The 16346-nt window shown below is 37.3% G+C and overlaps 1 protein-coding gene across 2 annotated transcripts in view; it reads right to left on the reverse strand.

The window, feature by feature from the left end:
* GABRB2 (gamma-aminobutyric acid type A receptor subunit beta2) overlaps positions 1 to 16346 on the reverse strand; it is a 138378-nt gene that overhangs the window by 23751 nt on the left and 98281 nt on the right. For both annotated transcript variants that reach the window (XM_054643086.2, XM_054643087.2), the window contains exons 8-9: positions 2661 to 2798; positions 1334 to 1486 (exon numbers count right to left, since the gene is read on the reverse strand). In XM_054643086.2, coding sequence (XP_054499061.1) covers positions 1334 to 1486; positions 2661 to 2798 — 291 coding nt within the window. The remainder of the gene's footprint in view (positions 1 to 1333; positions 1487 to 2660; positions 2799 to 16346) is intronic.

The following is a 16346-nucleotide window of genomic DNA, read 5'->3' on the forward strand; positions in this document are numbered from 1 at the left end:
GTAAAATGCTACACAGAAAGGTCTGGTAAAACTCAGATGTATTCTATAACATTAAAATGTCAAATTTTCAATGGCATCTTTTATGGGGTTTTACTTATTTTAGCTATACAAGAACTGTACTGGCAGGAATCAGTCTGATTTTGACAAAACTTGGCAATGGATATACTTATTTTTGGAACATGCTCCTTATGATGAGGGGCACAGAATAAACAGATACACATAGGCCTAGTGATGAGATAGACAAATACTCTAGAGATTAATTAGGGAAACAGTTTTGCTTTGGAACCTAAGGTAGCAGTAGGGAAAAAATAATCAGACTCATGCAATAATTTAGGTTGGAAAAGACCTTTAAGTTAATTGAATGCAATTTTTAACTCAGAACTGCCACATCCACCACTAAACCATGTTCCCCAGGCACCAAGTCTTCAAATCTTTTAAATCCCTTCATGGATGTAACTCCACCACTTCCCAAAACAGCCTCTGCCAAGGCTAGAAATCTTTTTGGTGAAGAAATTTCTCCTAGGATCTAATCTAAACCTCCCCTGGCATAACTCGAGCCCATTTCCTCTTGTTCTTTCACTTGGCAGAAGACACCAACCCTCAGCTGGCTGCACCTCTCTGCCAGGGAGTTCTAGGGGGCAAGAAGGTCCCCCCTGAGCCTCCTTTTCTCCAGGCTGAGCTCCCCCAGCTGCTCCTCATCAGTCCTGTGCTCCAGGACATCTAAACTAAATCCTCAGTCCTCAGCTGTCAGTTTAAAGATATTCCCCTTTGTGCCAAGTTCCTCTCCAGCTCTCTTGGAGCACTTCCCCAGCTCTGTTGCCCTTCTCTGGACACATCCCAGCCCCTCAATGTGTGTCCTGTCTCCAGGAGCCAGGAACTGGATTTGAGGCACAGCCTCCTCCCTCAACATAAGGACAAGTGAACTATGCAAACCTAGTAAAACTTTATTTAATTCCTGAAAGGAAAAGCAATTTATAATCCATAACACAATGCTGAACGTGTGTTCTGGACTGCTATGGGCAAAAGCAAACTAAGTGCATTCTTTTCAGAGAAAAAACAAGCAGCAAAAGAACAACAGAATATGTTGAGCTAATTTTGATTACAATGATTATAAAGTTGGCTGATTCAGACATGAAATCACTTTAATTTTTATATAAATTCTGATGTTTTAAATGCTGAATAATATTCAAATAACACAAAGCTTAACAAGCCACACATAAAAAGATCTAACACATATATTTTTTATTTGCAAATCATGCACTATCCACTCAGCCAGAAGCTAGAAAAACCATTCAGCTAATGCACACTGCATGAGATGTGTAAAAATGCCTACCTAAAGCAACTCTTGCAGCTGAAGCATCATAATTAATCCAGAAGGAAACCCAGGACAGGATAGTGATCAGAATAGAAGGCATGTAGGTCTGCAGAATGAAGTAACCAATGTTTCTCTTAAGTTTAAAGCTGAGAGACAGCCTTGGGTAGGCACCTAAAAGAGAATATTTGGTATGGCCATAATTTATTTGTATAATGCCTGAAAACATTTTTTTTTCTGTCATTTTTGTTTTATTTTTTCATTTGACGTAGAGTACACTCAGAGCTGAAAGATCCAGGATATTCAGCGGCAGAATTTCTAGCAAGAATTGGGATTAAATAATCTTTTATGCTGAGGGTACAAACATGCTCTAGTTGCTTATCTGCTGGTAATCATAACATTCAACAATCAACAGCCAAAATACAAATCAGAGCAACAAAGCACAGAAATTCCTCTTCCCTGACAAACTCTCATATGCCAGCTTCGGTGCAACCCTGATCCTAAACGTGTCTCCAAGAAATGCAACACTCCTCTCTTGTCACTGGACATCAGAAATATTGTAGTGCTTGAAACATTTGTTAATATGGGTGCCTAGAAATCATTCTTCAAGTCCCATTTCTGCTTGATTTTGAAGAATTTTCAATGTACAATTATTCTCTAGTCCCTCCAAAGGTGATTTCCACCCATATCTGAACAGTGAGTTTTGAAGATTTTTTTTTAACACACTTAATGGGTTTCTCAAATAGGTAGAAAACACCTCCTAGTAACAGCCCAATTCAACTCTTGCCTCCCTTGAACAATTTAATGTCATTGAAATATGTTAGGGTTTTTTTAATTATTATTATTTTTATTTCATGAAATGCAATCTGATTTTCTGCTCCTTCTCAGAAAGCATCTTTTCAGCCTTCAGAATGTTATGCACTTGCTAGAATAGGCTAAACCAGAAATCCTGAAACAAGCATTTTAAAGATTTTATATTGAAGACAAAGTAATTAGTCTAATACATCCCCAACTTGGCAAAAGGAACATCTAAAAATATGGAGAAAAAGGTTCCTAAATTTCCTACATGTTGGGGAACAGAGATGTACAAGTGGCTTCATCAGTTTTCATGGGTAAACAAAAAATACAGCTCATTTGCTGAGCCTTAACATGACAGATTACACATGTTAATGAGTGGTGCCTTATTCACTATGGAAGCTGTAATAAAAACCTCTGCTTTCCAAATTCACAGCTGCTGCTCTATTTTATTCCTGTTTCTGAAAGTTTTGCTCCTCAACAGCACACTAAGAATTAATCCAGTTTTGAAAGTCTTTAAAAGAATTCCCCTTTTAAGTTCCCCTGCACAAACCTGTAGAGAAAACAACATTCTTGGTGATAAGCTTGTAGTCCACAATGGAGAACTGTGGCAGCTCGATTTTTGTCACTCCTGTGACTGCATTATCACCCCCACGCCAGTAAAACTCAATGTCATCTGTTGTATAGCCATCTATAAAAACAGGAACAAACAAGTGAGATCTGACATCATGGGGAACAGTTCATTTTCTCAAAACATATGAAATCTATTTCTAAAATTGAGCCATTTATAAACATACAGATGCAGGTCATTCCAAACATAACTTCAAAAGGCAATCCTAAGTACATTTTAATATTTGTTGGCTTTTGTATTTTTTTAAAAGATATATTACATGAATGTATTAACAAAACAGACCTTTAAAACTAAATTAAGACTACACATATCCCATCTCTAGAGAGCAACTGTACATCAGCTTAAGGTAGAGACCTCCAGGATTTACATTCCAGCTGATGGCCAAATGCTTCAGCTCTACCCTCCTCCAGGAATTTGTGGTTCAGCTTCTCCCTGGATTCTCACAGCCTTAACACGAAGCAAACATTGACAACATCTTAGGAGAGAGGAATCTTTGGAAACTCCCACCCCAAAGTTCAAACTGAAGATTTCAAACTCTGCACCTCTGGGTGGCTTTGGGGAGAACTGAGCAGAATTCCCTACTACTGAAGGGTCTTATATTGGGCAAATGATAACCTGAGACAGATCCAGAATGACAGGACTTATTAATTAATAAGGAGAATTTCAGGAAGTCTCTTGAAGCTTTCATTAAAATACTTCTCTTTCCAAAAAGGATAAATTATCCCATTCATTTCAGAGTGTGGAGAAGGAGAGCATAGAATATTACAGTCATCTGCACATGAATGCTCTTGTGTGCTGCAAAGTACCCAAAGATAATTGGATATAAGTCTAATATCTGCAAAACATCTGCCAAAAGAGAGAATGGGCCTATTCATGTCTCTAGTGGATGTTTTACAGTAAAGTCCAACTACCTGCAGCTATAATAAACTCCTTCTGCAGGTATCTGGGACTCAAAACAACTCTACTTACAAGTTAAAATTATTTAAAGATCAACCAATTTAAAGTAGTAATAAGCAGTCTAGAAAAAAAACCTGTAGCTCTTGACAAGAAAAAACAAGAATTAATAGAGTCAGTTCAATATTTCTAAATTACCAAACACCACATGTTGGTAAAGCAGAAAGGAAAGCATACTAAACCCAGAAATGTTCCAAGTAATCTTTGCAAGAATATGAGTTTAGCACAGAACACTATTTGATTTAGACTGTAAACAACTGTTGGTTTACTATATATTAAATTGTATGTAGCTCAGCTGCCAGCAGAGAGCATCTGATTGATTGCTTTTCCCTCAGTCATTTATATATCATCATCAGCACAATTTACTTCACGTTCAGAAAGTTCAATTTCTCATTTCTGTCATGCATCACACACTGGCAGTCACCCAAATCAATACATTGTCCTGGTAATATGGCACCAATCCTGAGAGAAGCAAAATATTCTCAACTCCCATTAACAGGGACAGGGAGTTTATCATCCTGTATGCATTGAGGGATGACAGATGATGAAGCACTGTAGAGGAAAAACAAACAACTAATACAACATAAAATAAAACCCCCTTCACATAGAAACTATAAAAGCACCAATTTTTTTCCAGCCTATTCAAGACAAGTCAAAAATAGGAAATTCTTCTAATACAAACAACCTAAAACGAAAGCTGTAACATTACTGACTGAAAACAAAAATATTTAGACACAAGACAATTATCAGAAACACCATACAATGGAAGAAAAGAAGCAGATTTTTCTGAAAAGCTCAGGATTTATCAGGATTCACTGTCTCACAATGCTGCAGTTTATACATGACAGCCAGGAGATATTTTACATCTACACCTCTCCAGTGTGCACTGTGCAGGAATTCAATGCTCCACATTACTGACACAATGGCAGCACCTGGAGATTGAACATAAGGCAGCTGTTGATTTTTTTTTTTGGGGGGGGAGAGGGAAATGACAAACATGCAAAAACAGTGAAAATGTGCCTAAAAAGGGGGAGGATTGTGAGGCCATGCCCTAGCCTCTCTCTGTTGTGAACCATCAGCAATTTGTGTGAGCTGGGGCAGCGCATGCACACATCCTGCATCACCTCTGAGCTCAGAGAGCCACCTCAGCCCTGACCAGGAGCCACAGGAGACAAAAGCATCCTGTTGGCAACTCTGAATGCCAACCCCAGCTGCTGAAGCTTATCCAAATAACTGCTGCTCTACTTACAACCTGGATCTGTGATTCTGAGCACTGAGACCATGCAGTTATGATGAAGCACTGCTCAGCTACTCCACATTTTTGCAGAGTGGGTCTGGAGACTGGTGAAAGCTGGGAGCACCCCCCCACTTTGATCACCTGAGGTATTTGTCTTCTGCTCACCAATAAACAACATATGAGAACTCAGTTTACAGCAGATTCTGGACTTAAACACTATTTAAAAGCAACCATTTACAAGGTGAACAGCCTACACCTGGTGTAGAACAACAGAGCTGCATTATACACATGGCATTTTTGGGGAAAAAATTCAAATGTACATAACTATATACAAAAACCTATGGCCTCATAGGTAGGCAATGAGTAACAAGCTACTTAATTTCTCCTGCTGCTATAAAATGGATTTTCTTTGCCTAGCCACTCACAATATTGTACCTTCCCAAAATAAAAGGAGAGAACCCATGTATGATATCTATACCCAAGAGAAAGTTTTGAATACAACTACATAAAACATCGTTAGCTAGCAACCATAATACATTAATTTATATAAATGTAGGTCATAGAAGAACTTGACATTTACAGGCCCTGTAAAATGAGAGAAATTCTGCAAAGAAATATTAAATTCAGTGATTAATCCTGTTTGTAAAATAGACTGTAGAATACCTTTAATGGCAATATCTATGTATTTAATTTAGTTTTAAACATAGAACCACTACTCCCTCCTTTTTCAATATTTTCTTCAGCAGTTTTACATTTACACAGCAAAATTACTTATAAAATCCTAAGTAACATTCAAAGCATATTTTGAAAATCGGAAGCCTTTCAGATCTCTCAAACTTGTTTCACTGTACCACTTCAGCCTTCACTTATTCATTCAAAAACATAGCCAGACAGAGAAAGTTAGAAGTGTTTCCTTGAATTTGCAGAGATGTTTAAAGCTGAGGAGAACATAAGGCATGAGGTGCTGAAACCAGTGGGGTGATACAAGGGTGAGTAGGAAAACCAGAGTTTGTGTGCCAGAGCAATTGGAAAAATGCATATCACACTTGTTTCTTTCTCTTCTTTCTCATCCCCTCTAAACTCTGTCTTTCTGCATAAAACATTAAAATTCTTCTTACATTCCACTTCAAAGGCTTTTTCCCCTAAGGCTCTGAGGATTTGGATACAAAGAGGATGTACAGTTTTCTGACTGCAGTGAAATTCAAGTGATTTTTAGATTAAATTGGCAACATTCTCAAAAAACAATCATCTTCAAGTTGTACAAATGGCTCCTTACTGGGCAGAGTAGGGTAGGTCAAAGAAAGGGACAGAAATGTGATGCTGTAATTACTATATATAGCTATTTAAAAAAAGAAAATTCCTTTTGATGAACAAGTGAAATAATAAAATTGATTCCAGGCCTTAGAGTGGAATTCCCATTATATTAGCAGAATCAATTTAATTTTTATGTAGGTACTTCAAGCTTTCAAGCTGATTTTTACAGGAAGCCTATAACTTACAGAATAGGTATCCTGGTGGGACTCCTTAACTTTTTTTTTTCCCTAATGCTTTCACTGAAAATTGTTCATACTTTAGAGCATGTCCTGCAAAATGCTTTCATAAATATATTTCCACTGCTACAATATTTCTAGGAAAGGAAAGAGATCAGAATCAGATAGGGAGAACTGTATCCATGCAATAATATCCAAAAACCTTTTATCTCCTGGAACACAACAATTTCACACAATCTTTTTGCTTCTACCAGTTCAGTTCCTCCCACCAGTATGAATGATCTGAAAAGTTGTTGGGTTCAGCACTGTGGAGATGCTGCAAGCCTTGGAGCTCCTCACCCAGCAGGGACAGGAGCACGTGGAGCGGCAGTGCTTGGTGACAGCAAGGTCCTGGTGGCTGAGTGGCACAGGGAGGGTGCCCCAGCACCAGAGCCAGGCTCCCTCTGGGGCTCCAGGGAGAGATGGGCACTCTCTGGGTGGGTTGGAGCTCAGATCTTTCCCACTTGCTGCACACAAGGATGCTCTTCATCTTTTTCCTTCTGATTCCCATCATACTTTTGTCCTGCAGACCAAGTGCCACGTTAATGCATTAAATATATCCCAGAACACCATAAAGTACAACACATCTGGCTCAGTTTTATTTATTTAAATGGCTAAAATCCAGGGATTTCCATCAATTAGAAATTAGGTATCTGATTTCTGTAGGCAAACAAACAGCTTTAGATAATGTTTTATACAGTACACAGAAACATCCTAACCCCCATTTCTGCCACAGTTTGTATTCCCTAACCCACTCACTTCATTTAGCAGATGACCTTTCCTGAGGATAAAGTTGACAGCATTATGTCAGCACATTGATTAAGTCTGGATCATCTTGAAGGTTATTTCAGTGTAGCAGGGGTGACATTAAGCACATATGTGAGGAAAACATGGGTGGCAACAGTTGTCAGTATAAAGTTAGAGCTAAACATATTTCTCACATTCACTACGATAAAAATTATGAAGAAAAAACCCCTTAATCTTTGAATTTAAAAAACCAGATTAGTATACATTAGACTTCTGCAGTCAAGTTTATTATTTCCTTATTACACATACCACAGAAAAAAAGGAGTTCTGGAACACACAAGTGACTACGTGAGACACGACAAATCTGTCCCAGACATACAAGATGGTGGGAAGCTTAGTTTCATTTGCAATTAAAAGTAGACTATGGTAGAAAACTCTGAAACTCAATATTAAGAAACCCAATATAATGAATTATTTTTTTAAATCTCAATTTTATTGTCAGTGACACAGAGAAGCCAAGAAATTTACTTTCACTTCTTGCAATGGTAGAGCTTCAAAGATGCAGTAGGAAACTGCAATATGCAACCATGAAGATGATACCAATCATTGCTGAGGAAAGCAACATTTAGGCAGAAATAAATTTCTATTGAAATGTGAACTGATGTAAATAGGATAAAAATGAATACATGAATACTTAAGTGATCTATTTCAACGCCATTAAATCACAAAATGAACAGAACTCAAGTGAAAACAACCATTGAGAAAAGACAAGTGCAATCAGGTATAAGCAGGAAATAGGCTTTTTTTTCCCCAGAATGATCAACAAAGTGAAAATATAAATTATTTCCTATGTTTAAAGACTGAAGATTTTACTACATAATTCATAGCTATTTGCTTCCACATTTAAATAAATGAAAAAAGTCAAAGTTAAATAAAAAATAATAAATAAATACCTTCAATATCTCACAGACATCAGAAATTGCTTACAGGAAAACAAATGTTGTTTACCCTGGTTCACAGGATTTAATCTCAATCAGAGACAGAACACAAGTCCCAGAAAGCTGAACTGGGAGATCTACATGGAAGAGAAAACTTGGAATGCCCAGAGACCACTCAAGGTCTGCTTGAGCCTTCTGCCACACCCAAAGCCTCCAGTTTAAAGAGCAAGGTAGTGAGGTGCAAATACCTCAATGAACATGGCTAAAAATGTTCAACTGAACAAGTCAGTAAATGGATGGTGCCTCTCATATATTAACTGGATCATTTTAAAAAGTCCACAAATTTGCATTGGCAATCTCATCGGCCCCACAATCAAATATGAAAACTCTATTGGTTATTAAATGAGGGATATGTTTTAGTAATTATTCAAATAGGAAGGACTGTGTTCTTTTTGCATCATATTAACGAGCCAACATGGGTGCAGAGGGAACAATTTTTGGTACTTTGATGCATATATACACACACACACAATTTTCAACTGTATTCTGAAAAGATATTTTTGAAGATTGATGGAAATGTCTTAACCCTCAACTCTCTACGTAAAACTAAACACTGTTTCTGCTCCTTGAAAATAATTATTAGCAACTGTCTTCTACTTTTGAAAGGCCATATTTCAGGAACAGAACTTTTATAGTAAAATGCACATCCATAGTGAGTGGGTGTAATGACAAATTATTTTCTCCTTCAGTAAGGACAAGGATCATGTAGGGAAACCAAATACTTATATTTGCACCCTACCATGAATTTCATCACTGCAGCCTGTATTTCATGATTTGAGCTGGTTCCTATACTTTTATCTCATTTGACTACATGAACTAATTTATGCATAGGAAAATTGCTGTCCAAAGCAATTATATGTAATCTGTAAGTTATGAAGGTCATTGAATATTGTTCTCTCTTAGAAAAACAAATCTCACAACTTGCTTATTTCAGAGAAGACTTAATAAAAAGACTGTGTATGCTGTTTGCTCTCTTATCTGATTTAAGAAGTGGTTTTTTGAAACTGGAAATAGAAATGAGGGGTATATCCAAACAAATGAATCAGCAAAGCATCATCTCCACAAGCTCAATTTTTAATACCTTAGATATGTAAGACCAAATGTTCTAAGTTTCCTGCAACCCACTACCAGCCTACATTTTGAATGCTGATCTACATTTAAAAAAGAGAGGAAAAATGAACAACATCTGGCAACCTTAACCTGATTTATAAAATTGCATTAATACTCCACTCTGCTTAATTATTCCATAGCTGTATTAAAAATACAAGGCCACAAGGAGAAAAATGCAATTTGTAGAAGAAAGCCCTTCTGTTTGTGGCTGTGCCATTTTTTCAATTTAGAAAAATATTTATTCATTATGATATGCTAGCTTGCAATGAAGTGTGAGGTAATATTCTGAAATATTATTCCATCTCTGCCTGAAGGAGATTACAGTATCTAAAACACCTCTACTTTTAGATAAAATCTGGTTATGAAGGTTTAGGAACTTTGGTCTCATAGACTGTCCAGCAGGAACATGCTAAAATGTGTTATTGCCAAGAGTGAAATGTTCATTAGAACATAAAAGCCCCCACAGATTTTTACACATGTAGAATAATGATTGGGTTTGGACACTTACCTGAACCTGCAGAAATTAATTTTCTTTTAGTAATGAGCAAGCTATAATTAATGCTCCTTCTAAAGTCATCCACATGTATAGATTTGGGAACTTTCTCTTTCCTATAAGTCTTCTGTCATCTACAAGTTTTTCAAGGATAATTACATCTACCTTTGATGTGGAGAACTATTTATACAGTACCATGTGAATGAAGTTTATAGGAACTTTAATTATAGACCATGATATTGTTAGAACTACATCATTATTTTCTAAAAATTGCAATAGTCCTGTAACATTTCTGTGTCCTTCACACAGCTTGGTTGGTATCAGAAACCACATCGCTGCCTCCTCAGAATATTTCAGTGGGAGCTGTGTGCCTCAAGGCTCAGAGGACTTTCCTGCAGGAAACTCTCTTGTGACACCTCTATCAGGAAAGACAGCACAGGTTTGTTGGCAGTATCCCAACTACTTTCCTGGGATGCTGAAAGAGGCCAGAAAAAATTCTTTTGACACCCATCCCTCCAGCTTTTAGAAATGGAACACAGAGAACAGTTATTTGGTGGGTCACAAGATGCTAATGGTTGTGGATGGGTATGCACAAGGTAGCAGGGATTGCAAGTGTTTTAACAGGAGATGGGGACAAGGCCAAAGGAGAATGAAAGCTGCTTGAGCTCTCTGCATCTCTCTGGCACAGGAGACTAACCCTGAGAGCCTCAAACACACATCCAGCAGCTACTTCTGTAAATCCAGGGCAGATGCAACCTCACCCCACATTTTTTTTTCACTAGAAAAGTCCTCTTGCCCAAGTCAAGTTTAAAGTTTTGGCTCTTATGTACCAGAAAGCTGCATTAAATTCTGCTCTATAGGTAATATACTCTTTTACTCAGTATCTGGTATCCTCCTCTGATCTCCATTGATGTACCATACTAGGCTTCATGAATACATTTTAGAAGTTTATAAGTTCACAGAATTGTCTGTAACTTTTCTAACACTCACTTTGCTTCTGAGCTGCAACTCCAGGCATTGCTCAAGGCTATGCCTAGCTCATGAAGTAGATGTGACTGAGACAAGATAATGCCAAGCCTTAAAGGGACTTTTCCTTGCAAGCACATTTTAACACCCTGTTGACTTTTATTCTGTTTTCCTCTAGCTCTAGTATTGTAACTGTGTCAATATGCAAATATGTATTACATAAGGTTGCCTCTTGGGCTGAAAAAGCAGGATATCTGCATATAAATGTTCATTAAGAAGAATCCAGTACAACATTTTAACATACATAAAAGGAAATCAGCCTCAAATACAAAAGTTAAAGAACTACAACTTTTTGCTGAGAGCCCCATGTGGACTGCACCTCTCTCGTGCCTTTGAAATAAATACCCTTCTTCAGAAAAAACGAAGAGGAAAAACACATGAATAATACAATAATGTATAATAAACCATGCAGCAATGGAATATGTTATAAGTAGTGCTTCATAGTCACTATACATTCCTGACACAACTGCACAGAATCATTCTTGGAGGAGTTATGAGTCAAAGTCACCTCGAAGCTACAAAAAAAAAAAACCAAAACACGTGACTATTTACAGATAAATCTACAGTATTCCATACCTGTGCCTGTCTGTTCTTTATTTAAACTGCCTTTTCCCTTAAACAGTGACATTAATTTCTAGCTTATCCTTACAACTCAAGGGTTATGTGTGCATCACACATGCCCTTATCTACATCTATATTCTTCTTATTTCCTAACTTTGTCTTTCCTTTGGAAGTGTTATCCTGTGTGTGTCTGTGGGCTTTATGAATCAGAAAAGTTGCTACTTGTAGGGAACACATTGCTTCAGAGCAGAAGCAAGAAACTGAAAGTACAGTGAGCTCTGCTACCATAAATATGAAAATTGGATTCCTCCTCTGCTCTGCAGCATCCTCAGTGCCCAGGAAGCTGTCAGGGCTCAGGAACACCCCTGAGACAGGTATCTAACAGCCACCTTGTAAACAGTGTTATCAAACCATTGTCCTATCTGTGGTGCTCCCAACTTTGCATCATTAAATTACTGCAGTACCCTGTTTATGTTACAAGTATGTGTATGCTGCAGTAATTATAAGGAAATTTTTTATTATTATGATTGCATAAAGCAACTATTTGTCCAAAGCTTAAAATGAAAGGCCTCTTGTGTGGCAAAGAAAAAATGTGAAACAAAACATCTTTGGAAGGCATGGAGTTGAAGATAATGATCTCTGTCATTTGAGCTTTATCATGTCATTCTGTCATGAGTTAGGAGTGGGAACACTGCAAAACTGACCTGTCCCAAGTGGCTTTAAACTGCCCCTGTGACTTGAACACCTCAGGGAGCTGTCAGACAAATGGAAGGTATGCAAACACAATGTTGTCCTGGGCACAAGATCTCTGATAACATCCAATTTGTGTGTAGAGTGGTGAAGCTAAGAAATCCTTTCATTTCCTTCCCCGTACCAAGCATAAATACAGAAAGACAGACTGAGTCTGATTCTTGCTTTTTAAAGTATCAAGAGCTATTGAAACACAAAAGCGTTGCCAAGTCAACAGGGAAAACATAGGGCACTTTGTCTTCAAGGAAACCAAAAACCTTCCAGGTCTACAAGCTCAATAATGCAGTGCTGCTTCAAAATTGTCAGTACAGGTACATGCCAAGGACAAACCTGAAAGGGATGAAGTGGAGCAGCTCTCCCTGGAGGCTCATTAGACTCTTCCTTTGGGTGGCACTGCCTGGCCATGGGTAACAGTAAATACTCATGAGCACCATAAACAGAAATGCACGTGACCATAAAGAATGGGTCATCCCCACCAGAGCACCCAAATTCCTGTGGTCACATGGTGAGTACCAGAAACCCAGCAAGAAGAGGATGGGAGAGGAGCAGCTCTCTGAGAGGATGCCCCACATTCAGTTGTGGTGGTTCAAACAACCTCTACACCTCCTCAGGCACACCTGAACTCTCCATGCAGTTTACTGTGCACATGGCTGAGATCACCAACGAAAAACCTTCCAACATTATATTAAAAAATACATCAACATCTATAGAACACTTATAGGACTTAATAATATCAAATACTAAGTTTACTTCCAAGGTTTATTTGTTTTGATTTTGGATGAAATTGAACATATATAAGGCAGTCTGCCAGCTTAATTACAATAAAAACCAAAAAAACCTGTGCTGCACTTTTGTCCTCTTCACTAACCCAAACGTATTCATGACCTGCCCATTACAGCTATTTGATGCACCATTAAATATAGCAAATAGCTCTATATTGTTAACATTTTCTGTGGGATCACTGCACTTGGAAGAAGGTTGGTAGCTGAAGATGTGGAACTAATATAATACCAACAGTTAAAGAGGCTGACACACTAGCAAACAATCAATTTAAAAGAGTAGAAAACATTAAAAACTATTTTTCTGAAAATGTTTAAAAATATGCCATATTTCCTTCTAAATATCCAGATTTTAAAATGTATAACCACTCTAAATAGCATAATTACACAGCTTAATCCATAAAGCTATGAATATAAACAAACATAACTTTAATATCAAGTATATCAAGAAAAATCCCATACAAACAACAATGAATACAAGGAGAAAAGTAAAACAGGAAATCATGATCAAATTTATAATTATTGTGCATGATAATGGCAACATTCCCATGGATTTACATCAGAGCTGCATCTGCATGTCCAGCAATGACACCTTCTTTGAAAAGAATTTTCCCTGACTTTGTTGAGAATAATCTTTTAAGTGAGCAGAAATACAGAAGCTGCACTTCCATCATCTGTGCTCTGCAGAATTACTGAAAGTCAATATTTCAGAATGATTTGTAATTCAGAAACCTCAGAATGTTGGTTTGATGAAAGGAAATGATGCAGGGACAGCGGCTCAGATGGGATTCATTATCAATAAATTCTTGAGGGTTTACACCTGTTGAAGATCTACCAAAAAATGTTTTTCATACAGAAAGGTGATCAGAAATATTGTTGGGCTCATCCTTCGTGGGTATTTTCAGCTATTTTTACCATCACTACAACACTAGGCTGCATTAGAGACTCGTTCATACAAACAACAGGGTGATCAAGGGAAAAAGCATTCTAGTTTGGAAAGGTTAGATGTGTTTCAGAACTGAAATTATAGGAATACAAAAGGCAAATAAAATGTGGAAAAGACAAAAACCTATTGCAACAAAACAAAGGCCCTTCTTAAAAAGGAAAATTATTCAGAACACATTAGGAAAATCCAAGGGAAACCATTTTGCTTTCATCCTGTCTTTACTTTTCAGCTTTGGTAGATGAAGTGTTTATGTTTCTCTTTTTACCTAAATTCACTTAAACCATATATTTATGCTATGTGCAAATTAATACATAATCTTATGAAGAGCTCACTTGTCTAAAGCATAGAGAAAATCAGTTTTTAGTAGCAGACTTCTGTCTCACAAGAATAATCTTTCAGCTTAGTTTCTTTTGCAGTCTTTGTACTGCAGTAATTTCTTTTTAAATTAGTTCTCAGCATGGACGAAGGTGGGCTATTTTTTTTTTTGCAATTCTACCTGTACATTCCCTAGAGACAATTCTCTAAAACAGTTTTTAGCCAAATAAAATCCCTTGAGAAAACTAAGGGAAACCAAGAATGAGTTTTGTCTGATGAAGATTTCATGGATTTTAGCTACCAAAATAAATACATTTAAAATCACTTCCCAAATTCTCATTACATGTATGAGGGGTTAAGGAGTATGCCAGCTACAAATTAGATGCAGCCATTTAATAGCACAAAGTAGCCTCACACAACAATTTACGGCATACATTGAGGAATGCAAAATCCAATTAAAATTACAGGGGGAGTTTAGCAGGGCAGAATTTAATTAGCAAAGATAAAATTTTGCCAGAAGACTGTAGCTAACACCTGTTCTGAAGTGTAAAGTGACAAGGAATACGTGGTAACAAACATTTGGGTCATAATTCACGTTGGATTGCTAGACAGCTCCTCCAGTGGCATTTAGACCCTTGTTTCCCTCAGACTGGGGAAGTGCTGAATTCCCAGCTCCCAGTGCTGCTGCTGCAGCCTCTGACTCATCCCAAAATCCTAATCCAGCCCAAGCAGCACTGCTGGAGCACTGAAATGCTGATTTATTTTTTTTTTTCCTATTTCTGCATGCAGTTTAAATCCCATTTATTTGCATCTTTGCCCTCCCCTCCTTGAAGCTGCAGAGATTCCTGTAGGCAGCCGTGGGTGCCCACAGGACACAAGGGTTGTGCCAACAGGACTCAAGGGCTGTGCCCACAGCACGTGGGCAAATGAGCCTGAGGCCATTCCCTTGGTCAAAGAACAAGGTCAGAATGGCAGGGAGGATTTCAGTGAGTCAAACTGGCTTCCTCACTGGGGTTCACCCACAATGTCCCACCTGGGAGGATAATCCACAGCACCTGCCCAGACACAAATGCACAATCAAAAAAACTCAGTGCTATCATATTTTCCAAGTTGAATTAATTTAAGATTTTCCTAAAATTCATTATTTACCTTTTGCGTGCCCAAAGTAGCAATAAGGACACTTACTTACCTAAATATTTGAACACCTCCTGAAATACAGATGACTAATTTTTTAAGTGTTCCCAACAGTAGAAATATTAAAAATTAACTAAAGCTATGAACTGAATCATCACCATTTTCTGTTACATTCTTCTGCTATTTTTTTACTTGCTTAGGAGGGTGTAAGTATTTGCTTTGATCCACATGCAAAACATCCCTGGAAACATACCCTTCATTTACAATTCTAGCAGGGATATATTGTCTAATAAGAGCATTTTCTACATCTGGCAAGTTGTTACATTCACTAACATTGTGAATTAAAATCCAAATTAAATTCTACTATCTTTAATGACTACAGTTAATGTTTTCTCTAGGTTCACTAGCAACTTCATTATCATTAACATCAAGTCACTGGACTACCTCCCTGATGAAAGATGAGGCCACTGATTAAGCTGTTCATTATATCAATCAGCATTATACTTATGAGTTAAAATCCTATCCTATTAGTGATGAAAGGAAAGGAATACATATCAGAAACCTAGCATTAATGAACCCTACTGTTAGTAAATCCACATGTAGCTACAGTGCAGGACAAATAAAGCATCAAGATTAAAGCTTTGAGCTTTGACAATTACGTAAATAATGAGAGAGAAAATAATTTTTAAAACCTCGAAGTAAAGAGTGTTTCAAAAAAATTCATTTTTGCCTCAAGGCTGCCCTTTGAATATCAGAAATATGAAGCACCATTACTGTAATTCTCACATAAGAATTTCAATTCAATATAGAAAATAAAAATTTCAATTAATTTTACTGATAGCAAAACAAAGCCTTGTGATTTGGGAAATTGTGAATTAAATCTATATATTACTGCATCTCCAAGTGCTACATCTTAGGGTAGATGAAATAAAAGCAATTACTGGTAATCCTGAACAGAAAAAAGAATGTTTCAGAAGTCCATCTCACCAAGCCATCCAAAGCAATAGAAATTACTGTATGTTCTGAAGG

Source organism: Agelaius phoeniceus, chromosome 15, assembly GCF_051311805.1.
Source record: "Agelaius phoeniceus isolate bAgePho1 chromosome 15, bAgePho1.hap1, whole genome shotgun sequence".
Classification (NCBI taxonomy): Eukaryota; Metazoa; Chordata; class Aves; order Passeriformes; family Icteridae; genus Agelaius; species Agelaius phoeniceus.